The following is a 25,566-nucleotide window of genomic DNA, read 5'->3' as shown; positions in this document are numbered from 1 at the left end:
TTGTACACGTTCGCAATCCTTCCTAAAGGGAAGGCAGGGACTGCGCCAGAGGCTGTGAAGGAGTGCTGCTTTCCCTGACTTACTCAGTTTGCTTTTTCACATACCCGACAGAACCACCGGCTCTGAGGAGGCACCACTCACTCAGGCTGGGCCCTGCCACATCAATCACTACAAATGAAAACTCCCCAAGTCTTGCCTATAGACCAATTTTATGGAGACATTTTCTCAAATGAGGTTCCCTGTTGCCAGAAAACACTAATGTCAAAGTTCACACACAAAACAAAACAAAAAAACTCTAGGAAGAAAATATCTACATCAAAATTCAATCAAGAAACACGTTTTCATGTGTCTATTTAAAAATTGGGTAATTGGTAATTAATAATTAATAGGAGACTCAGAAATTCCTTTTGGAGATGCTTTCCTTCAATACGACTGGTGATGAAGGCAGAAGCAATAGAGCTTGGCAAGCCAGCAGTACCAGGAAATGTGGATTTGTAGTATTTACAAGATCATTTTTCTAGGGAAGCAAGAAGTCAAAGCTTAAGACACAGTTCTAAAGTGACTGTCTTAGGGGACTTTAGAAATGTGGATAACAGAGGTAAACCATCTACCCATTTGTTTTGCCTATTCTAAGATGCCGCGATATCCGAAAAAGTGTCCCTGATGCTCCCACCAGCGGTGGTGAAAGACTCAGCCAGAGCACACTTCTCTGTGCTGGGTGAGTCATCCCACCCCCGGAGGACTGGGGACAAGAGTCACCACCACTGCCCTGTCCCCATGGAGATTCCAAATGTAACTTCAGGAATACGACACGTAAACTCTTTGACATCTTCTGTCTCTATCCCCTCAATACCCGCTGGGTTCCTATTACACCTCACCCTTAAAATTCCTTCATATCATTGAGAAATAAGTCGATTAAAAACGTTATTTTGTTCTTGAAGATAATGACTGTTCTGTCTAATATTACATCTGTCTCTTCCAGGTGATATCTTAAGTTCAGCCATAAGAAACACACAGAATCTCCTCCACATGCCCTTTGGCTGTGGGGAGCAGAACATGGCCCTTTTTGCTCCTAACATCTACGTACTGAAATATCTGAATGAGACCCAACAGCTGACTGAGAAGATCAAATCAGAGGCCATTGGGTACCTCAGTGCTGGTCAGTACATCAGTCACAAACTTCACTTTGATCTTGGGCACAGTCTCTCTAGAAATGGACTAAGGATCAGACAGGGGAAACTGAGCAGTGTTCTCATTGGTCAGTCCTATAAGCCAGCATATATAAGGGCCTCTCCGGCTTCAGACCTACATCCTGTCATTCTCTGAGGCCTCAGTTCCTTCAAAACCCACTCAAAGCCTTCTGTTCCAGGCTATCAGAGGGAGCTGAACTACAAAAACAAAGACGGCTCCTACAGTGCCTTTTGGGATCGAGGTGGCCAAGGAAACACTTGGTAAGAAAAGTCCACTTTGTGTCAGGCCTTGTTCAACTCTTGTTCCTCATGGCAACTACACATGCATCTTCTTTCATGGAACTATAACCGATGCCTGGGCCTGTGAGGGACATGTCTGAGGTAGCCTGAATCATAAGTATAGAACCAAAGCTGTCTCAGGGCTCATCTGCCTTGACTCTGCACCACCTGCTCTACTCAATTCAGTAAGCTGGCTTTTTTCACTTCTCCCCAAGATCTTTCACCAGTCAATACCCGACTACATATTGCTGAGCATCCAAAGACACTCATAACCAAGACTTGAAAAGTTTTTACCCTTCTTTATGTAGCCTTGCTTTACATCAGAATGTATTATTGAGATAAAACATGCAGACAACCAACAGGTGACAAATGACATAGAGACCGGTAGAAACAAGAAGTAAGTCAAGGAGAGGGATGTCATTTCTGAGGCAGGAAACATGTGGCAGGGGTTTCAGGAGAGAAGATTTTCTTACCTACAGAAGAAAATCACCGGGAGGCGGGGAAAGGCTAAGATGAGGGTGCAGGTGTTAGGGAAGAAGCATCAGAGGGAACAAGGGAGGGTGCAGGTGTTAGGGAAGCATCAGAGGGAGCAAGGGAGCAGCCATAAAAAAGCAAAGCAGAAAACAGCTGAACCACACTGTAGTGTCCACATCCAAGAGGACCAGGGATGGACCACTACTTTGGAATAGCAAGAGGCACTGCCCAGCTTCATGAACTCAGAGAGCCTTAGACTGACTACACGCCAGTGTGGTCCAGACCCCGGGAGACCCTTGTGTGAAGGTGCTGCATCACAACAAAAGCCCTCATCTCCCCACTCGCCCTCCCCAATCAGGCTCACAGCCTTCGTGCTCAAGTCTTTCACCCAGGCTCGAGCCTTCATCTTCATCGATGAAACACACGTCACCCATGCCTTCACCTGGCTCTCCAAGCAACAGCAGGACAATGGCTGCTTCAGGAGCTCCGGGTCGCTGTTCAACAATGCCATGAAGGTGACCTATTCTGAACTACTTATAATCATGGTGACCTGATAATAACGTTTGAAAGTCAGGCCATACTACTTAGCGCTGGGACGAAGAAGGCTCTAGGTTTGGAATATACTTTCTCTTAATGAGGATATAAATGAAATTTTCTGTTGAATACAGAGGGGAAGACGTCTTTGATGAATTGCTTGCTGTGTATTTTACTTATTTCACTCCTTTTTGTTTGCAGGGCGGAGTAGAAGATGAAGTGACCCTCTCCGCCTATATAACCATTGCTCTTCTGGAGAGTTCACTCAAAGACACGGTAGGTGTCATATGGCTTCTTCAGCTTTCCAAAAGGCTATAAAGCCTATGGTTTCCTATGTAGACAGAGGTTTTGTTTTTTTTTTATTTTTAATTTATTTATTTATTAAAGATTTCTGTCTCTTCCCCGCCACCGCCTCCCATTTCCTTCCCCCTCCCCCAGTCAAGTCCCCCTCCCTCGTTAGCCCAAAGAGTGATCAGGGTTCCCTGTTTGTTTTCTAGGCCACCAAGACCCGAAATAATCACACAGAAACTATACTAATTGCATAATAGCTGAAGCGTATTTCTAGCTAGCTCCTACATCTTAAATTAACCCATTTCTATTTATCTGCGTATCACCACATGGCTGTGGCCTACTGGTAAGGTTCCAACTGATGTCTGTCCCATTCAGGGGCTACACAGCATCTCTCTGACTCCGCCTTATTTTCTCCTCTAGCTCTGCTTGAAATTCCCACCTTGCTCTATTCTGTGCTTCCATTAACTTCTTTGTTAACCAATGGTAATAAAATATCCACAGCATACAAAGGAGAATCCCATATCATTCCTACCCCATCTGAAGCCAAGCAGCAGCTTTCTTTTCTACAATACTTTTGTATTTTTAAGGTTCCATTAATAATCATCTACCTGCTTCATGAAATCCTGAATATGTTCCAAAAGTCAAGCCAAAACCACAGCCTCTAATACTGTCTCCTTTAGTCTCTATTTAAGTGGAATATAGTTTATAAAAATGAATCGGTGTAGGAGGCCCTTCTGTATTTGTGTTGCTTTCATTGGTTATTAAAGAAACTGCCTTGGCCTAGTTGATGGGGTGGAACTCAGGTAGGCAGGGAAGACAGAACAGAATTCTGAGAGGAAGAAAGCAGAGACAGGCAGACGCCGTGAATCTCTGGCATGAGACGAACGTAGGCTAGAATCTTGCCCGTAAGATGAAGTCACGTGGTGATACACAGATTTAATAGAAATGGGTTAATCAAAATGTGAGAGTTAGCCAATAAGAGGCTAGAGCTAATGGACCAGGTAGTAATTTAATTAATACAATTTCTGTGTGATTATTTCAGGTGTAAGGTAGCTAGACGGGATGGAACAAGGGACCCCGCACTCCTACAACAATGAATGGCTCCCAAAAGATAAAGAATAGAAAGAAGATCAGTGACAGGAGATAGGAAAGAAGGAAGAAAGGGAGAGAGGAAGTGAGGGAGAGAGGAAGTGAGGGAGAGAGGAGAGGGGAGGGAACGGAAGGATGGATTTGAAAAGCATAAATGTCTACATCCTCCCTGTCTGCTCCAGGGCCTACTAGGACCGTTTATCACATCGCTCAGGTGTTGTTGTTCTGCCAACAGCGTCCTGTTGTCTCCAAAGCGCTGACCTGCCTGGAGACAGCCTGGAAGACAATAGAGCAAGGGGGAAATGGCAGCTTTGTGTACACCAAGGCACTCCTGGCCTATGCTTTTGCTCTGGCAGGGAGCCAGGATAAGAGAAATGAAATCCTGAAATCACTTGATAATGAAGCTATAAAAGAAGGTAAGGGTGTGTGTTATCATGTTCGTCTCTATCCAGTTCCAGTGGAGGGAAACAGGGGAGTATACGGAGTATGGAAATAGTATTACAATTTAGTTCTGTCTCTATGACACACTGAGGTTTCTCCTTAGACTGACCCATAAGGAAATTAGTCTTTCTTCTATACACAAATGGCTTCTCTTCAGTATTTTCCCATAGAGTGATCCAAATCAACACATGTAGTATCACTGTAGAATGTATATAGTTCCAACTACCATTACAAAGGTAAATGTAGCTAACACTTAACTGTTCTCTCTGATACACATATACCCAATTAGGAGGAGCAAAGATAGGGAGAACACAAAAAAAGGAAATTATGCTTCAAGGTTTTGCTGTTTCAGCTGCAGTTCTGAAACCAACAGGAAACTTCCCTAAGTCATTTGGACTGAACACTGACCAAGTGATGCTTTGTTGGGTGTGAGGGAGTTAATGAGGGAAAGACTCATGTCTGCTATTGTCTTCTCGCCAGCTCTGCTAGAGCAGCATGGACGATGTAGTTTAATCAATACCTTAGGAATCTCTGTCTAGATAATTTTCTCAATCACACCCTATCACACCAACTGCAGCTTTTTACTGGGGATTAATAAATCTGGGGATATTGTGAGTGAAGATTTTAAAACCTGCCACAACCTTTCATATTTCCTTCTTTCTAGATATAGACATACAGTCATTCCTTGACTACTCATACTTTGTTATTTCTCTATTTTTACCCTAAGAGAACTCCATCCATTGGGAAAGACCTCAGAAACCCAGAAAGTCAAAGAGCTATCTGTACGAGCCGCAGGCTCCCTCTGCTGAAGTGGAGATGAACGCCTATGTCCTCCTCACTCTCCTCACTGCCCAGCCATCCCCAAGCCCTGAGGACCTGACTGTGGCAACGCTCATTGTGAGGTGGCTCACAAAGCAGCAGAATTCCCATGGCGGCTTCTCTTCCACACAGGTTGGTGACTTTCTTCAGAGTCCCCATGCAGTGAGGGGATTGGAACAAGAGATGCAAGAGCAATCAAAAGGAAAAGGAGAACAAAAACAATGACGTTACTCTTTCATATTTTGGGTCTGTGGGAAGTTGGGGATGATATATCCCATAATAAACTTTCCTAGTTCCTGTTTCCGACACAAGAGTTCTCTTCATACCACATGTAGTAACCACATACTACACTGCTGACAACCTCTAACCCAGACCCAAACCTTGATAGAAAACAGTGGGGAAACCCCTAGCAAGTCCAGATTCCTAGACATAATCCTTCACTCTAGAACAGCACGTGGAGCACCTATGAGATGCTATTTGGACCAAACAGACATCTTTATCATCTTGCTGCCCTGAGGAGTGGCCGTTTCCTTTTTCCTGACAGACTCTCCTAATCTTATGTATGGAGAGATTGGCCTCGGTTTTCCCCAACCTAGTAGGAGCTCCTGCTGCCCACTTTAACTTCTTGACAGTTGGAAATAATCAAGACTGTAAGCCATGTGCTTTATCAACTAGTCAGTATGATTCTCATGAAGCAGTATTTTTCAAAAATAATACACACCTACCATAATATCTATAAATATGCTCTGGGTATCTGGGGCATAGGTGGCAGAATTTATCTCCGTAAAAGTACAGTAAGAGGGCTGGCTCCTCGAACGTAGAAATAAAATTCCACAACACTAGCAACCCTGCTTGGCAATCCAATTATTCCGCTTTCATTCAATAGGCAGTTTGCACTGTAATATTAAAACCCTCGCCACACGTTTCTGTTCTCCTGTTGGGCTGTGCAATCAGGAGCGCATATGGAGCTGACTTGGGATAAGGAGGGAGCCTGTGGGAGAGATCCTCTCTAGAGCATGAAGTGCATCCCCATTGGGTATTCCACTGAGGAGCAAGGTGACGAAGGACAACACTAAATTGTAGTTGTTTCTTTTATTTGATAAGATTGAATCATGGCTAGCACTTGGTCACGATGTTGGTGTCTCGGGATTGTTCGTCAAGTGCAGAAGAAAGTTTAGCAATGAGAGCAGAAATGCAATGTTGGGCATCATCATGGACATCAGGGACAGAGGAGGAAACCAGCAAATGCTAGGAGAAAAATCTAGTTTGTATTTATATTTTGTACTGGCTAGACAGGAATCTGCATTTGCCAGGGCACTCTGTTTAAGGAGGGAAATTATGTGAATGTCTTTGATTCTCAAATACTTCCTAAAGTCTAGAGATCGAATAACTGGAGACAAAACCTTTTGTCACAGATTCAGGAAGAACCCTAACCCTTCCACACTGATGCTACCCTGAACTTTTACACTCATCCCTCTCAGGACACCGTGGTGGCTCTCCATGCTTTGTCCATGTACGGAGCAGCGACTTTTACCAGAAGTCAGAAAACTCCTTTGGTGACCATCCAGTCTTCAGGGACATTTTCTAGAAAGTTCCAAGTAGAGAACAGTAACCGCCTGTTACTGCAGCAAGTCTCACTACCAGACATCCCTGGGAACTATGACATCAACGTGTCAGGGGAAGGATGTGTGCACACTCAGGTAAAATTCTGGGGAAGTTGTGGGTATGTAGCTGTGAGCCTGCTTCCCCCAAACGGAAAGTCTCCCTTTGTTTACCTGCACACATTATGCTCAAACTGGGAGAAATCAGTCCAAGGACCCAGTGCAATGGAGGTAAAGTATGTCTATCCACTACTTATCAGACAACGCTGAAATACAACGTGCACTTGGAGAAACAAGAGTCTGCATTCGCTCTGCGGGTACAGACAGTACCTCTGACCTGTGACAACCCCAAAGGCCACAACAGCTTCCAGATCTCACTAGAAATCAGGTATGAGCCTCTCTCTCTCTCTCTCTCTCTCTCTCTCTCTCTCTCTCTCTCTCTCTCTCTCTCTCTCTCTCTCTCTCTCTCTCTCTTTCTCTCTCTCCATCTCTCCTATTACTGTGTTGTCTTTCCAGAACGGGTTCAAGAGATATCTAAAGCAAGTTTCTTCATTAAGATTTTGTTTTGTTGGGGCTGGAGAAATCGTTCAGAGGTTAGGAGCACTGACTGCTCTTCCAGAGGTTCTGAGTTCAATTCCCAGCAACCACATGGTAGCTCACAACCAACTATAATTCAATCTGGTGACCTCTTCTGACCCGCAGGCAGAACACTGTATACATAAGAAATAAATCTAAAAACAAAAAGAAAAGAAAAAGATTTTGCTTTGTCTATAAAAAAAAATTCTTGACTTCAGCAAAGTGAACAATGGAAGATTATAAAATCATAATCTCTAATCAGTCTACTTTGGGGGTTCCTTTCTCACCTGCTATCATAGTAAAATAGATAGGTAATGTGGACTATTCTTCACCAGCAAAGCCAAGCCTTCCTGGTCTTTTAAGATTCCATTTTTCTAGAGGGGAAAAAGATATTCTATTCTTCTGGGCACTTGTCAAAAGCTTCATAAAAAATACAACCAGCAGTGGGGGCTAACTGCAAAAACTGAAGGTCTCTTGAACGGAAAGAAGACATCCACAGTGTGTCCCATCATCTTGTTCTCCACAGTGTGGCAAGTGTCATTGGACGTGTCACTCTTTGGAGCCTGCCGCTCAGCTCCCAAATAAATACGTTGAGACTTATTCTTATTTTATGAATGCCCAGCCTTAGCCTTGTTTCTAGCCAGCTTTTCTAACTTACATTATCCTGTTTCTCTTCAACTACCTTTTGCCCCTGGACTTTTTACTTTTCTTTATTCTTTATATCTTGCTTTCCTTCTTACTCCATGGCTGGGTGTGTAGCAGGTACCTGGCCCCTGGCATCCTCCTCTTCACCTTTTCTCCCTCCTTAGTCTTCTTCTGAAGCCTAGATTTATCCTCCTATTTATTCTCTCTGCCTGGGAGCCCTGCCTACCCCTCTCTCCTGCCTAACTCTTGGCCATTCAGCTCTTTATTAGATCAATCAAGTGTTTTAGGCAGGCAAAATAACACATCTTTACAGAGTTGTTAAACAAATGCAACATAAAAGAATGCAACACATCTTTGCATCATTAAACAAATATTCCACAATAGTGGTGTGTGTGTCTGTGTGTGTGTGTGTGTGAAACAGAGAGAGAGAGAGAGAGAGAGAGAGAGAGAGAGAGAGAGAGAGAGAGAGAGAGAGAGAATGTTGGAGGAGGCCGCTTGGTCATTCCCAGCTGCTCAGCCCCAAAATAATCACACAGAAACGATATTATTTAAATCACTGCTTGACCCTTAGCTCCAGCTTCTTATTGGCTAACTCTTACATATTAATTTAACCCATTTATATTAATCTGTGTATCACCACATGGCTGTGGCTTACTGGGTAAAGTTCCATCCTGCATCTGTCTCCAGAGGGGGCTACAAGGCTTCTCTCTGACTCTGCCTCCTTTCTCCCAGCATTCAGTTTAGTCAGTTACTTTATTAACCAATAGTATTTACAGCATATGAAGGGGAATCCTACGAGAGAGAGATAGAGACAGAGACAGAGAGGACAACATCAATCATCAGTCCTCCTACATACCAGCTTTTTGAGATAAGGTCTCTTTCTGACCTGAGACTTGTTAAGCAGACAATGCTGACTGGCCAGCAAGCCCCATGGATTCATCTATTTTTAATGAACTCTCCAGATGTTATTGTTATACATTCTATTTTCAGAACTATTTATATTGACGGTGAAGCTCATGTACTTTGAGGTATAGAAAAAAAAATCACACAGGGCCTATCAGGAATTAGTGCTGGACCTCAATGGAGAAAAGATTCAAAGTATTAAAATCACTTCTTCATCCACTTCCTTGGTCTGCAGTTACACAGGGAGTCGCCCAGCCTCCAACATGGTGATTGTTGATGTGAAGATGGTATCTGGTTTCATTCCATTGAAAGCAACAGTGAAAAAGGTAGGTAGACCAGATGTTTGGATTTTCTGTCTCCTCAGACCAGGAGCATGCCAACATGATTTGCAATAATGCCAATTTGCATCAAAGCAACATTAGTGCTAACCTAACAAAATTGGATTTTTAGGATTGTAAGTATAGGTGAGGATTGTGGTAGAGGCCAGCAGGAGAAATATAAGGAAGTGCCTGAGTTCACTGAGTCCACAGTCTAGCTAACAATACTTTTTTACGTGTAATCAACCTGGTCAATAATGATTCAGGGGAAATATTATTAAATACCAAAATTATAGATGTGGTGCTTTAAGAACTATAAAAATTAACAACAAACTAAGATCAACAGCAGAGTACCGAGAAAGATACTTACACGGAGATGAGATTAGTAAGTACTATCAAATGCAGGACTACTTCACCTTCAAACAAAAGTCAGAAATACCCATCACTAAGTCGGGCCTCTGGAAGAGCGGCCTTCACAATTTCCTGAATATATCTTCATTCTTATCAGGGAAGTTTCTTCTAATTCATTTAAATGAGTTGGTAACATCACCTTTCTATCACCTTCAATCCCACAGTGCATTTGCCTTTTCTCCCCCTAAGGCCTTTGCTTTTTCAGTGGCAGATATTTTATCTCATTTTCAGCTTGAAAGAGCAGAGCACGTGAGCAGAACAGAAGTGAGCACCAGCAATGCCTTGATCTATGTGGATCAGGTAAGGGTCCCTCCTGCCTCCCAGACATGTATAGGTGCTCAGCCCTTGATCTATGTGGATCAGGTGAGGGTCCTTCTTGCCTCCCAGACATGTCTAGGTGAGTCTTTTTGGAAAACACAAGGCAGGAGAAAAACAATTCTAGCGGAAGCCTTTTGGATAGACACCTTCCCTCTGTTCATACTAGATGATATTTTAAATTCTCTTTCCCTGGCCTGGAGATGTGGCTCAGCAGTTAAGAGCACTTACTGGTCTTGCAGAGGACCAGAGTTCAGTTCCCAGAGTCCACACCAACTCACAACTGCCTGTGACCCCAGTTCCAGTGGATCTGATGCCCTGTTTTAGCCACCACTGATATATACATGTGTGCACACATACACACACATAATGATAATAATAACAATAAAAATACCACTAATAATAATTTTAAGTAATTTTAAATTCTCTTTTCTCATTGCTGGATGTCCTGGGACTTATCATAGGGTCCCAAGTGTCCTATGTCACACATTAAGGAGGAATGTGGATTTTTGGAAGAGTTTAATAGACTAGAACAATTTCACATACTCCCAGGAGCCTCTGCTTCAGTTCCTCAGGACCCTATTCTAAAACCCACATCAGCATCCACATGTGTGAGCCTCTATGGAGCACAGTGACTGTGAGTTAAATGCTACCCAACGCATTAGCTGCTTCTCAGAATCCAAGGACTGAAGGAGAACAACGGCCACCTCAGAGATTCTGGACTTATTTTTCTCTCTTTGCCAGATGACCAATCAGACACTGACCTTCTCCTTCGTCATTCAACAAGACATCCCAGTAATGAACCTGCAGCCTGCCATTGTGAAAGTCTACGACTACTATGAGACAGGTGAGCAAGAGATCAGGAAGGAGCCTAAAGCAGCTTAAGTTCCTTATGACAGCTTCTCACTATATAACCCACACTGGCCTCAAACTCTCAAACCTCCTGACTCCGCCTCCCAAATGCTGATATTAGAGACATACACCATAGCACCCAGTTTTTAAAATAATTACTTTTGAGACAGTGACACATTATATAGGCCAGACTGGCCAAGTCAGCTCTTAATAAAAGAATATGAGTATGACAAATATTTATAAGATTTCAACTTATTCAACCACCGAGGTCTTGTTCCTACCTGTTTGTCCAAACAATCATGAAGGACCAAACAGGTCCATATAACCCAAGGGACCAAACGTTTTACCAAGAAGTGTCTCTAGGTGAAAAGATAGACAAATCTTCTTCTGAATATAGCAATGCAGCAATGAAGAATCATACAAATAATTATAGTAGGAATAAAAGGATGAGAGAGAATTATAGCCTGAGTGGTCACTGATGACGAGAGAGAGAGAGAGAGAGAGAGAGAGAGAGAGAGAGAGAGAGAGAGCGAGCAAAGCCAGAGCTGGGGAATTAAATAGGGGGTTTCTGTGACAGATGTTTCAGACTAGAAGAAATCAAGACACAATGAAGGAAAAAAATCAGAAATATAGGAAGTCATGTGAGAGGCTACAGGTCTACACGTCACTCCCAGTCCCCTGCTCAAACACTGTAGGATAAGCACACTTCGATTTCCTCCGCAGGGTAATTTACTCTGGGGGTGTTTGCACATTTCTTTATTTTTTCATGAGAGGGAGGCGTGTCATGGTGCTTCTGGAGGTCAGAGGGCAATTTGGGGGAAGGGGCTCTCGCCTTCTGCCACGTGGATCCTAAGGACAGAACTCACTGTGATCATCAGGCATGGCAACAGGCGCCTTTTCCGGACCCAGGAAAAAGGTGTCAACCAGTGGCTTCAAGGGGAGAAATTCCTCTGCTTAGTTTGTCTGATGTCCCCAGAGAGAAGACTTTTCAGTAGTCATCCAGGCCCTGAATAAGAAAATTGGCCAGTCCTAAAACATCAACTGCGCTCCACAAAACCCTCTCGCATCAAAACTCCCCTTCTCAATTTTTCTCCCTGTCTTTCAGATGAAGTGGCTTTCGCTGAATACAGCGCCCCCTGCAGCTCAGGTGAGCACCTAGCACTCCTTGCGGCAAGCCTTCCTGTGACCTCTTCCCCCTTCAAAACTACCCAGAATTTTTGTTAGATTAGCTCAGGCCTCTCCCACGGTATGAAAACACAGAAACGTGCACCTTGGGATGGGCACACTGCCCTTGGAAGACTACTCTAGATTCCTTACTAAAGTGTACCGTAGCTTATGGAAGAAAATTCCATGGACTCCGTTCTCCACCATGACCAGTTTGTTTTCCTGCAGAAAACCCTACTGTCAGTACCCAGTTAGAATTATATTCATCAATGTGTTGTTTCTTTTCTCCACATGCACAGAGAAACAAAATTATTGAAATTCACATCTGTGGGCAAGACGTTGCTGAAGTCCCCAAACCCAGGAACCTTCAAGATGGTGATTTTTGTTTGTCTTTGTAATATAAAAACTGAACAAGCGTGATAAATAAATGCACACTTACAGAGTCTCTATCTTTGATTCTTTCCTCACTCAATCCAAATTTACTCCATGCTCATTTAGTACCTTGCACCAGACCCCACATTTGCAAAGTTCAAAAGTAATATTCAGACAGAAGAACATGTATTGTTGATATGGAATAATCTTTTTGGACACTGTGAAGATGTGTCTTTGCCAAGGCACCTTCTGACTGGTTTAATAAAAGAGCTGACTGGCCAACAGCTAGGCAGGAGGTGGGACAGCAAGACACAGAGGACACAGGCAAGAAGAAGAGTGGAGTCTCAGGAGTCATGAAAGATGCAGAGAAAAGCAAGACGATTGTTTCATGTTGAAAGAAAATACAAACCATGTAGCAAAGGGTAGGTAAGAAATATGGATTAATTTACAATGTAAGAGTAGCTAGCAATAAGCCTGAGCTATTGGCTGAGCATTTATAATTGATATTAAGTCTCTTGTGGTTATTTGGGGTTGACTGCCAGGACACAGAAAACCTCCACCTACATATTGCGAAAATTGGGAAGGCTTTACCACACTGCTCAATAATACAGACCCCCAGAGCATGGAGAGAGGTTCATGACAACCTTTCCTCTGTAAGAAAAGTCCCGCTGGGTGTGTTAGTGAAACAGGGCTGTGCAGCAAGCAAGAAGTGATGGCTCAAGCTGCATTCAGAGCACTGTTGGAGGATGAGGCAGGAGGAAAGCCAATCCAAGAGCCTTCTAGGCTACTGAGAAAGTTCTGGCGTGCCTGGCCTTCATAACCCAGCTCTATCTCAAAAAATCAAAAGGCAGGGATTACAACTCAATGACAGAATACTTGATCAGCAGTTTTTAAATTTTTCCCTTTTATTAAAATAGAATTTTTGACTCATATAATATGTATTGTTTAGACTTTGCCTTCTCTCTATTCCTCCCAGTCACCCCTTCCTCTCCCATCCCAACCCATCTCATGTTTGCCTCTCATTAGGAAACAAACAGTAGCCAGGCAGTGATGGCACACCCCTTTAACCCCAGCACTGGGGAGGCAGAGACAGGCGGATCTCTTGAGTTCGAGACCAGCCTGGTCTACAGAGCTAATTCCAGCACTGCCAGGACTACACAGAGAAACCCTGTCTCAAGCCCCACCCCACAAAAAGGGGGGGGGAGAAAGAAAAGAAAAGAAATAGATTTCTAAGGGATAATTATAATATATAATATGATATTATATGATGATAGAAAAAAAACCAACATATCAGAATAAGACAAAACATACAGAAGGAAGTGAGCCAAGGAGAAGCACAAGAAACAGATATAGACACAGAGACCCCCTTGCTCACACACATGGGAATCCCATTAAAACAGTAAAGAGGAAACCATAATATATACTCAAAGGACATGTAAGATAAAAAGAGAAAAAGAGTATATAAATACAATAAAATAAGGAGCTGGCAGTGGTGGTGCATACCTTTAATTCCAGCACTTGGGAGGCAGAAAAAGGGGGATCTCTGTGAGTTCGAGGCCAGCCTGGTCTACAGAGTGAGTTCTAAACAACCAGAGCTACACACAGAGAGATCCTGTCTTGAAAAACCAAAAACTAAAAATAAGATAAAATTGAAAAGAAAAAGGGAAGAGCCCTGGCATGACACTGTGAGATGAGGAACTTCCAAAGATGCTGTTGAGTTTACTTCCTTTGGACTGTCTACTGCTGGACATACAGCCAGCTCTCCCAATGAATATCTCTGGGAGGAAACTAAATTTTCATTGGCAAGTTGTAGTGGTATATTATTTATATTTTGATAAATAAATCTCAACCTTAAACCAGAAAAGCAAAGCCAATAGAGAAGTCTTACCTCCCTCTACCAAGGCTGGGTGACCACAAAACTAAGATGACTAAGCCTCTCTCCTCCCATTTTAGATTCCCTCCTGTGCTGGGATTAAAGGAGTGTGACTCTCTCTAGGACTGGGATTACAAATGTGAGCCACCACCACCTGGATTTGTTTAGGCATTGATCTTGTGTAGCCCAGGGTGGTCTTGAACTCACAGAGGTTCATCTGACTGGCTCCCCGAATCCTGGGATTAAAGGTGTGTGTCACCATTGCCTGAGCTCTAATAACTTTAGTTTTGCTTCTGGTCTTCAGGCAAGATTTATTTATCAAAATACAAATAATATACCACTACATCAAGTACTTATCAATCAGATATTGCTCCTGGGTTAGGGATGGAGGCATGAGCCTACTTCTTCTTTCATCTCTAGGACCCCACTGTGTCTGGTTCAGACCCACGCAGGCCCTGTGCATGCTGACACAGACTCTGAGGTCATATGTGCATTTTGACCTGTATTCTTAAGTGTGTTGACTGTAGGCAGAGTTTTTCTGTACTGACTGCCTGCTCCCAAATAACCAGCATCTGTTTACCAAATAACCAACTCAGAGAGTCAATATTAATCATAAAAGTTCCACCAAAAGCTCAGGGTTGTCACTAACTAGCTCTTACAACTTAACCCATTTCTATTAATCTATGTGCTGCCCCGAGGCATATGGCTTTTAACTCTATTCCATTTGGTGTGTCTAGTTCATTCTCTGTCTCCCTCACTCGCTCTGCCCTTCCTCCTCCCATCATTCTCTGTTTGGCTTTCCCACCTAACTTCGTCCTATTCAGCTATTGGCCAGTCAGCTTGTTTATTAAACCAATCACAGCGACTTATATTCACACAGTGGGCAGAAGGATTATTCCAGAACAGTTTATTCAGTTTCCAGCACAAGGGGGAAAAATACATAATACATCTGGGTAGAAACACTTTTTGCAAAGGTAAAAAGAGTGTCCTTTAGTGCCATTAAAATAGCTATCCTGACTGACAGATTGAAAATCCTGTTGAAAACGGTAATGACAAACCTGTTATGTCATAGAAGGTGTTGTGGTTTCAATGCAGAATGTCCCCACAGGCTCGGGTGTCTGAGAAATGCTCGGTCCCAAGCTGGTGCTGTTCTGAGGGGTTGTGAGATCCTTTGGATATGGGTCCTGGATGGCAGTAGGGTCAACTTTGAGAATTCTAGCCCAACAAAGTTCTGTCTGCTTCTTGATCTATGGAGTATGAGGAATTTGTTTCATAAGTTCTTACATCCTTAGACCTAAACATTCCTAGCCATTATTCTTTCCCCACCACAAAGGGCTGTATCCCCTCGACCTGGGAACCACCAGTTGACGGCCTGGTGACCACAGTGGGCTGTATCACCTCGCCCTGGGAACCACCAGCTGATGGCCAGGTGACCACGATGAACTGTATCCCCCTCAGCCTGGGAACCACCAACTGATAATCAGGTGTTTAACACATGAGCCTGTGGGGACATTTGAGATTCAAACCCTAACGGTTAGTTAGTCTGTTTTTCTGAGCCTGTGGCAAGGCAGCATGTCACAGGGGAAAGTCACTCACTTCAGGATCAGCCTTCCAAAGAGAAAAAGAAACGGACAGAGTCCCATAATCCACTCAGTGACCTGTCTTGCTCCCATTGGTCAGCCCCTTTTGAGATCCCACCCCCACCCCTAATAGTAGCACAGGCTGAGGGCCAAGCCTCTAACACGTGGGCCCAGCTATCTAGGCCTTAGTTCCTTTAGGGAGTAGAGGGAAATGTTAGGAGCTGGATGGTGTTCTCTCAGGGCTAGTGGGACCTAGCTCGTACTCACTGGCTTACTTTATTCCTTGCCTACGAGGAATAAAGTCCTCTACTGAGCTTTGCACCGTGAGCTCTGTGCCACCTCACCACGAAACCCAAAAGAGCAGGGACGATTGATCAGTCTAAATGAAGCATTCCCTGTCTAAGTTGATTGTGGCAGATACTTGCTGCGGTAGACAAAAGACTGTCTTAGCAAAAACATGACGCCCATGCTTATTTATACCACTAGGGGACTGGAGATATGAGGTGAGATTAATTCATCAAGGGTCTGATTTTATTGTAGAAGCTGGTGGGATCATTTAAAAACAGTGGTTGTGATGTGGGCCTAGTGGTCCAGGCTTTTAGTTCTAGCTCTCAGGAGGCAGATGCAGGGGGATCTCTTAGTTTGAGGCCATCCTGGTCTACAGAGTGAGTTCCAGGACAGCCAGGGATACACAGAGAAACCCTGTCTGAAAAAAAAAATGAAAACCAACAGCAAAGAGCAGTGGTTGTGCACTCAGATACGGTGTAGGACGACAAGAAATGGAGGACAGAGCCGTGGTCCAGCCGGGGCAGCTGCACAGATCTGTCTCACGTGAACTTCTACTTCTTAAAACATTTTTTTTTAATTTTTAGGGACAGCCAAAATTATTTGGGCCAATACAATAAGTTCTAGAACAAAATGGAAGTCTCCTGAGAGGTTTTAGCAATGGACACTTTTCTGGAGATTAGGCCCAGCTTCCTGTGCATTTTTTTCCCCCTGGAATCCACTTCAGTAAAGAGACGGGATCAGCAATGCGTTTCCAGGGTTGTTATGCATCTTACTTTGAGATGAGATTAGGACTAGGAAGCTATTATTCAAACTAGGTTAGATGCAGATAAATGGTTTTTAAAGAACGAATGCTGTTATGAAACACACAGGAGCTCCGCTGGATGCAGGTCTCAGATTCTTCGCATCACCGTTTGGAGATGCGCACATGCGTGTGTGTGTGTGTGTGTGTGTGTGTGTGTGTGTGTGTGTGTTCCCTGTTTGCATTAAGGTCAAAAGTTGGAGCCTTTTTCCCCCCAGTACAGTAATGAAAGATGACCACATGGTGGCAGCAATGGTTAAAAATATAAGCACTGCTCTTCTATTAACAGCAAGCAAAAAGTAAGAAATTGGACAACACACTCCAAGGGATGACCTTGGACATCCTAGGACCCACAGGCAGACAGACAGCTCTAACTGGACTCGGCGGATTATAAGAGCGGAAAATCGAGAGGAAGAAGAAGAGAGAAAGGGGAAGATGAAGTTGGGAGAGGACCATGTGGGTGACGTGATCAAAATATCATTGTAGAAATATCTTTATATTGTGTAGCTATTTTATGCATTGTGTAGATATATAAAATTCTTAAAGAATGGATAAAATAAAATGGCCAAAAGGAAGAGAGACAAGGAAAGGGAAATAACTTTGGAAAGACAAAATGATAAGATACAGCAATACAGTATCTAACCTAATGTTCGATTCTCTTTAACCTGCTAAAGCTGTAGTCCCACCTTTCAGGGCAGACCTACGTGGACAGAGGGGCTAAATTCCATACTGGAATAGTGGTCCAGCCCATGGCACTACTGGACAGGAGTCAGGCCTTGGAGCTTCCGAAAATGTTCCTCCCTACTCCACGACTTCTATTGACTAGCTGGTCTGCTGAAATGTGGTAACAATCTTCAAACTATGTCTCTGGGCTTTTCCTAAAAGGACACTGTGTGGGTGAAAAGTCCATGTTCACGGTCTAATAATTTCCCAAAGGCCCCTATATCTCAATAGCACCATGTTGGGAATTAAGACTTCCAAATCTTAAAGGCTCAGAACCACTGAGTCCATGAGAGTGTGGTTATCACAGTCAAGAGTAGAATCAAAGCGACAGAATGATGTGACTCCCACAGACCTACTGAGTGGGCTAATTATGGCCATGTCTACAAATAATATAAATCAGCCTCCTGACACCTCACTTGATTTCTATAAACAGAGGAGTTTCAGGTCAAGAATATAAAACTCTGGATGAATTATAGAAACCATCAAAGCCAGCTTACAGAGAAGGGAAGTTGGCCTTCTTACGGAAACACCCTGGTAAACATCAAACATGGACACAGTCGATGGTTCTTTCCCTACAAGGTCCTTGGGCCTTTATCAGGGTAAATTCACACTGAAGAGAAAGCAACAGTTAGATCCCTAGAGAACAACTGGACAGAGACTTTAACATGACATTAACTCCAGGAAACATAAACTATCACTGTAGCCCTCCAGTCAAAGGAGAGGTTTGTGAGGGTGGGGGATGATAGTTAGGGATTATGTTAAAAGATTAAACTCCAGTAAATCAGAAAATCTAGAGGAAATAATAGATTTCTGAGCATGTGTGTTGCGGGAGCTCCTTCCACTCCTTCTGCCAATAGCTGCTAAAAGGAGCTCCCGCAACACATGTGCGTGACTGATGAAGTGTGTACATTTCTAGTCATATGTGTGATTTACCAAGACATCAACAATGTAAACAGTTCTAATGAAATGGTCCGCAGGAGACAGTTATTGGCAACCATGCTAATTATACTGATTAAAATATATGAATTCTTTCATTAGTGGGTAACCAAGAACGGACTTATGCCTCAAAGTCTCTTGGTGCTAAAGGTTAGGGAACAGCATTTTTAAAGACAAAAACCACAATGACATCAATGTTTGAGGGGGCTCAAAGCAACTTCTGTCTTTTTGCAGCGCTTGGTGGTATTTTCCAGACACCACATGACAATTATTTTTGACTTACACTTCCTCTTGGTTATTTTAGTTTTATGTTTCTGCCTGCTCAAACATCAATTATTTTGGTTAATAGGTCTGGACTGTGGTCAGGGTCACAGACAGCCTCGAAAGCATTGCCCAGGAGGGTGTGGCCATGGGGGTGGGGTGTAGAAGGTTGAGGAGTGTGTAGGCAGAAACAAAATAGAAAATAGTTGGACAAGATGGCGTCGCCTTAGCCATTTCGCTATATAATGAGCTGTGAAACTGAAGTAGCAATAATTTCCTAACAAGAACAGCTGATGACTAATTGGATCCACTTCTGAATTCTAAAAGAGAACTAACAATTATTTTTCACATTATTTCATAAAATAGAAAAGAGGAATGCTTCTTAAGTCCTAAGAATGGAAGAGAAAGCTCAAATAAAATGCCTCTACAAACTGTCTTACCCTGACATCAGAACCAGATAAGGACACACACAAAAGGTAACACTAAAAACCAATTTATTTGAGGCGCCTAGATACAAAGTCCTCAAATATTCACAAATGTAATTCCCCTTTTAAAAGATTGTGCACTAAGAGTAAGTTGTCCCTTGCTCTTGAAAGCAAGAGTGGCTTGACAGGTTAGTAAGTGTCCTGAAGCACGTGATCATTTCAGTACATGTCGAAAGCGTTTGACAACATCAGGTGTTTCTACACCATAAAAAGACCTGAAGAAACTAGGAGCAGAACGAACACACCTCAGAAGAGCACAGAGAGAACACACCTCAGCAGAGCACAGAACACACACACCTCAGCAGAGCACAGAACACACACACCTCAGCAGAGCACAGAGAGAACACACCTCAGAAGAGCACAGAGAGAACACACCTCAGCAGAGCACAGACTGTGCACTACAAACTGATAAGCAATGCTCTGAGAAAAACTAAAAACGTCTCTAACATCAAGAATGAGACAAATACGTCCATTCTGGCCGTTATTATTGAATAAAATACTTGAACCCCACTGGGTGTGGTGGTGCATGTCTTTAATCCCAGCACTCAGGGGGCAGAGGCAAGTAGACCTCTATATTTTTGAGCCAGCCTGGTCTACATAGTGAGACCCTATCTAGAAAAGAAAAGAAGAAAAGAAAAGAAGAGAAGAGAAGAGAAGAGAAGAGAAGAGAAGAGAAGAGAAGAGAAGAGAAAAGAAAAGAAACTTGGAATTTACACAAAAGAACAAAAGGAATATAGATAGAGAGCAAAGGGGTCAAATTACCCTTTTTGTAGATGATAATGGTCTTCAAAGACACTAAGGTTCAAACAGATGACTCATATCTGATCAATATTGTCAGAAAAGTACTAGGATGAAAACTCAAGGTACAAATATTGCGTTCACAATAGCCTCAAAAATAAACACCACAGTGCCATTCTGCCACTTGACGCTGCCTCTCTTCCATCTTGCACCTCCTGTTTCCTCTCCGAGTCACTCAGGCGACTCCTCTGACTCCACCCCTTTTCTTCCCAGTGTCCTTAGTCTGGTTTTCCTTATCCTGCCCAGCTATTGGCCAGCCAGCTTTTTTTAAACCAATCACAGCTTAATTTAAGCAGTGTACAGAAGGATTATTCCAGAGCATTTCCCGCTTTTGTCTAAATTAGAAAGGAAGGTTTTGACTTGAACACAGTAAAATTATATACAACAAACTAGTTATCAAGTAAGAATTACAGTTGCAATATTCAGTCATTTGTATTTGGCAAAATCAGAAAAAAAATATTCTATTTTCTATCTTATCTTTGTGAGTACAAAGTTTCATATCTAGTTTACCTTTTTATCATAACTAAAAAAACTTTGTCTAATTTTTTAGTCTTTAACCCGTTAAAGACCCCAGAAGGTTGTTTCCTAATGATGGCCTGGATAGTCACCCTAGGTTCTTCTGTAATGTTGGGGCATCCAACTTTGGCCCACAAACCAATCACAGCATATTTTACAGAGGGTAGGAGAAATGTGGAATATTCCTTCACACTGTGTGAATATTATGTCCCTGTGATTGGTTTAACAAAAAAGCTGGACAGGATAAGGTTGGGTAGGAGAACCAGACTCGGGACACAGAGAAGAAGAAGAGTGGAGCCAGAGGAGTCACAAACCAGACAGAAAGCAACCTGGACATAGAGGTAAAAGCCGTGATTAATAAAATGGATTAACTGGGGTGAAGGAGGTGGGGAGAGAAGGAGGAGGGAGGGAAGGGGAACTGTGGTTGGTATGTAAAATGAATAACAAATTTAAAATTAAAAAAAAAAAAGAAATGGGTTAACTTGAGTTGTAAGAGTTAAAGAAACCTATGCTATTGGCTGGGCATTTGTAATTAATAAGTTTCTGAGTGGTTAATTGGGAAGTGGCTGCTGGGACACAGGATAACTCTACCTTCACCAACCACTCCCATTAGCACAAAAATTCACAGAACACTTTTTAGATATGAAAAAATTCACTCTCTTAACCCATCAAAGAAATGGAAATCAAAAAGTAAACCGGGTGTTAACTCTCCCAGGCTGAATGGCTACAGTGAAAAAATTAAAGCAATGGATGTTGGTGAGGATGTGGGGGAAACGTGGGTGAGGATTATTCACCTGGTCAATATGGAAATCTGTGCTGGAAACAGAGTGTGGTACCATCCGGACACATGCCCGGTCTAAGAGTTTCTGTTGCTGTGACGAAACACCATGAGCAAAAGCAAGTCGAGGAGGAAAGGGTTTATTTGACTTATAGTTTCACAGCATAGTTCATCACTGAAGGAAGTCAGGACAGGAACTCAAGCAGGGCATGATCCTGGAGGTAGGAGCTGAAGCAAAGGCCATAGAGGAGAGCAGCTTACTGGCTTGTCTCCCCTGACTTGCTCAGCCTGCTTTCTTATAGAACCCAGGACCACCACCAGCCTAGGAGTGGCACCACCCACAATGGTCTGGGCCCTCCCTCGTCAATCACTAATAAAGAAAATGTCCTACAGGCCTGCTTACAGTCAGATCTTACGAAGGCATCTTCTGACTTAAGGTTTCCTCCTCTCCGTTAACTCTGGCTTGTGTCGCCGTGGCATAAGGCTAGCCAGCACATCACTTCTTTAACCCGAAGAACCAAAGTCAACTTACTGTGTAGGAATGACTGCACCCATGTTTATCACGGCGCTATTCCTAGCAGCCAAGCACCGAGTCACCCACCCAAAGGCGCATGAACAGATGGAGGATCTTTACAAGTGTGGTGTATACGCACAATGGACCTTTATTCATCCATTATAAAAACGAAATTATGTCATTTGCCTGCAAGTTCATTGAATTCTATCTTCCTACAAGCCAGCCTTGCAAGGACATCATCACATGTTTTCTCGCACACATGGAATTTAGGGGAAAGGGGAGTAGGAAAGAAAACGGGGACCATTCGGGGCATAGAAAGAAGGAAGTGGATGTGAGAAAAGATAACAGAAGGGAAATATGATCAGAAGTTATGTGCATTAAGGAAATATCAGAATAAAACACTACTGAAAACCACGATGGGTGCTGATCATTTAAACAAAGGGAATAGCAAGTCAGTATGAAAACTCAAGTCTACCAATATGATTCTAATAAACAAGTAGAAAAAGATGAGCAAAGCAGAATTCTAATAAGGAAATATAATGGACAGGTTTGTTGCATCTAAACTGTATCATGATGCAATAATTTGAACTGGGGAACAGATAACTGAGGAAACACACTACTCGGTGGAAAATAGAAAGTGATAAGCTTATCTGCTTGCAGGAAATGTGATATACGACACAGGTAAGGTTCTGAATTAGTTCTGAAGCAGTGGATCCGTCCATCAGTGTTATAGCAGCAGGTATACAGGCTTGACGGAAAAGTCATATCTTGCACCAACATAAATTCCAAAGCCTTTAAATATTTAAGCAGGAAATAAATAAAAAATGCACTATGTGAAAATGTGGAAAACTTGTTTTATGAACTCTTAAAATGTAAAAGGAATGGTTTGGATTATAAAAACCCAGAAACTCATAAAATACATGATGATGGTTGGTTTGTAAAAAATTGAAATTTCTTACACTGGAGGGAAATTCTATCGCATTGTTACTTAGGAGATGAACAAACCAAGACAGGATGTTTTCCGCTAACTTCACACCCAAGCGACTTACGTGCATGTGTGAAGCACTGTGTAGTGGCAGAAAGGTCACCATAAGGTCAAGGCCAGCCTTGCTATATGATGAGATCTATTTAAAAAGTGTACCTTGATCATGCCAATTTTTTGAAACCAGGTCCTACTGTGTCCCAGAGTGGTCATTGGTGCAGGAGCTTAATAACCCTGAAGCCTCAACAGGGCAAACAGGCTCACACCACCCCGACCGGTTCAGTCCACTAGGAAAGTGTCCTTCACACACGTCTGTTTGTTTGTTTTAAGATAAAGGCTCGGGATTCTGAATAAAGCCTGGTACCCTGCAGCCCACTGAGCCCACCTGCAGCAGCTCCCTCCTGGACTCTCCTTGTAAGAGCAGGTAGAAACCCTTCAGTCAGGTGAGATCCATTAAGAAAACAGCCTGTCAGACCACATCTTGGGCATCTCCTGGGGCAAAACCCTGCTGGACCACCCAGTGAGCTTGCTCTAAAACATGAGTGTTTGCTACTCAAAGCTTAAGGAACTGGCGCCCAGCATCCCATAGAACAAGGTGACCAAGGTGGAAATCCTGCATCATATCATTGTTTACATCTTGGGCCTGCAAATCGCCCTGGACTCTTCACCCCACGAACATCAGCCTGGAACACCGGAGACATGGGCAGAACCAGGCGTCTAGGATGCCCCTGAACACCCTGAACAGGGACATCGGCATCCGGTCCTGCAGACATCTGCTCCCTTCTGAGCTGATGTCGAACGACAGCAAAATATTCTGTGGCTGAATAAATGGAGAACAAGCTGAAGGGACCTTTTATAAGAGAAAACAAGCAGAAGAAAAACTGAGAGTAATCCTCTTCCCCAGGAGTCTCCCACATGGACCATTGTTTATGAGAGACTTCCATCGCCCTTTCTACAGTTGCAAGGGGGTTTTCTCTATGTACTATTCCTACCATGGGGGTGTGGAAAACATCAAAAATCACAAGGAATTGCCCAACCTAAGCCAACTTTGCCTTTTTTCAAAGGTGAGGTATGAATACCAGAAGCCAGTATTCGGTTATATAAATAAATTGATATGAGTCTACTGAATTAGATAGATAGATGATAGATAGATAGATAGATAGATAGATAGATAGATAGATAGATAGATAGATAGATAGATACTGTGTGGACCCTACTTAAATTTTAAATTTTCTGGTATAGTGGTATACCTATTTATGCATAAAAATTATAATGATATACTTATGCTAAGCTTTTTATAAAAGCTTAGTTGTAAATTTATCCATTTTATACAAAATAAATCAAGGGTATTTTAAAAGAAAGAAACAGGCTCTGAACTATTAGTTCACAGAAAAAGGAATATAAATAGTTCTTCACTATGTGAAAAGATGCTACCATTCTTAACAGCAGCGATGCAAATTAAAACCATGTGTGAAACATTTTTTTAACTTCTTTAGCAAAGATTGAACACTTGATTTAAAACTGTGCTGTTGTGCCTCCTTGTCCCGGAACATCACGAGACACCGAGCAGGCGGCTGGCACCATGAAGATCTGGACATCCGAGCACGTCTTTGACCACCCATAGGAAATGGTTACCATGGCTGCAACGCAGAAATACCCAAACCCCACGAATCCAAGCGTGGTTGGCTTTGACGTGTTGGACAGACAAGTGGAACCCTCTGGAAAACTGCACAGCCACAGGCTCCTCAGCACAGAGTGGGGCCTGCCTTCCTTTGTGAAGTCTCTTACTGGTGCAGCAAGAACAAAAACATACGAGCAGGAGCATTCTGTAGTTGGCCCAATAAAAAAGACAATGGAGCACCAACATCTCATTTACAAATACAGTCACAGTCGACGAGAGGCTCACATACAAGCCGCACCCCCAGCACCCAGAGAAAACTGTCCTGACCCAGGAAACCATCCTCACCATGAAAGGGGTCAGCCTCAGCAGCTACCTTGAAGGACTCATGGCAAGCACCATATCTTCCAATGCTAACAAAAACCGAGAAGCCATGGAATGGGAGATCCATAGACTGAACGCCGAGATTGGAGAATTGACAGCGTCAGCCAGAGGAAGCATAAGGACCCCAATGGCGGCCGCAGCAGCGTTGATGGAAAAATGGAAATTGGTGTGCAGCTGCAGGGCCCAGGATTCTTCAAGCTGACGTCATATTTATTTGTTATTTAAAATAATATAACTACTTTAGGTAGATTTTATTATTTATTTTAATGAGCTGGGGAAAGGCTGTGACTTTTGATCAAAACAAAAGATGGAGAGGGTCTGAGTCAAAGTGATCGTCTGAGGGGAAGGGCTTGAGGGTCTGGCTGGAGTCTTGTGTTCATGTGCAGTTAACAGGCTTGTTTGTTGTTGTTTAAGTGCTTAGAAGAAATTGATGTTGGTCTCAAGTCTCCTTAAGTATAGAATCTTAGCCTTTCAGGTACTGAGACCCTACGTGACTGTGGACCAACCAGAGCAAAGGCCGGCTGACCTCGAGTGTACACAGTTGCATGACACAGTGACCTAGAACCTCCTGCGTGAGGAACTCACTTTAAAAAGAGACATTGTAAGCCGGGCAGTGGTGGCGCACGCCTTTAATCCCAGCACTCGGGAGGCAGAGGCAGGCGGATCTCTGTAAGTTCGAGACCAGCCTGGTCTACAAGAGATAGTTCCAGGACAGGCTCCAAAACCACAGAGAAACCCTGTCTTCGAAAAAACAAAAC

The 25,566-nt window shown here is 43.1% G+C and overlaps 1 protein-coding gene and 1 pseudogene across 1 annotated transcript in view; both read left to right on the top strand.

Annotated features, from left to right (window-relative positions):
- The window catches only part of LOC126514904 (murinoglobulin-1-like), a 49,409-nt gene extending 37,065 nt beyond the window's left edge, over positions 1 to 12,344 (top strand). The window contains exons 24-37 of the mRNA XM_050164133.1: positions 635 to 718; positions 983 to 1,159; positions 1,370 to 1,451; positions 2,302 to 2,458; positions 2,679 to 2,753; positions 4,093 to 4,273; positions 5,026 to 5,249; positions 6,599 to 6,817; positions 6,979 to 7,106; positions 9,078 to 9,168; positions 9,802 to 9,870; positions 10,630 to 10,732; positions 11,843 to 11,884; positions 12,201 to 12,344. Coding sequence (XP_050020090.1) covers positions 635 to 718; positions 983 to 1,159; positions 1,370 to 1,451; positions 2,302 to 2,458; positions 2,679 to 2,753; positions 4,093 to 4,273; positions 5,026 to 5,249; positions 6,599 to 6,817; positions 6,979 to 7,106; positions 9,078 to 9,168; positions 9,802 to 9,870; positions 10,630 to 10,732; positions 11,843 to 11,884; positions 12,201 to 12,217 — 1,649 coding nt within the window. The 3' untranslated portion in view covers positions 12,218 to 12,344. The remainder of the gene's footprint in view (positions 1 to 634; positions 719 to 982; positions 1,160 to 1,369; positions 1,452 to 2,301; positions 2,459 to 2,678; positions 2,754 to 4,092; positions 4,274 to 5,025; positions 5,250 to 6,598; positions 6,818 to 6,978; positions 7,107 to 9,077; positions 9,169 to 9,801; positions 9,871 to 10,629; positions 10,733 to 11,842; positions 11,885 to 12,200) is intronic.
- A 12,044-nt stretch (positions 12,345 to 24,388) lies between these two features.
- On the top strand, positions 24,389 to 25,010 carry LOC126514849 (PRELI domain containing protein 3B-like; annotated as a pseudogene).
- Positions 25,011 to 25,566: the final 556 nt, after the last annotated feature.

The sequence above is a fragment of the Alexandromys fortis genome, unplaced genomic scaffold (genome assembly GCF_014885135.2).
Source record: "Alexandromys fortis isolate MF-2015 unplaced genomic scaffold, M_Fortis_MF-2015_v1.1 scaffold_150, whole genome shotgun sequence".
Taxonomy (NCBI): domain Eukaryota; kingdom Metazoa; phylum Chordata; class Mammalia; order Rodentia; family Cricetidae; genus Alexandromys; species Alexandromys fortis.
Note: the sequence above shows the minus strand (reverse complement) of the source record. Positions and strands in the feature narration are given on the sequence as shown.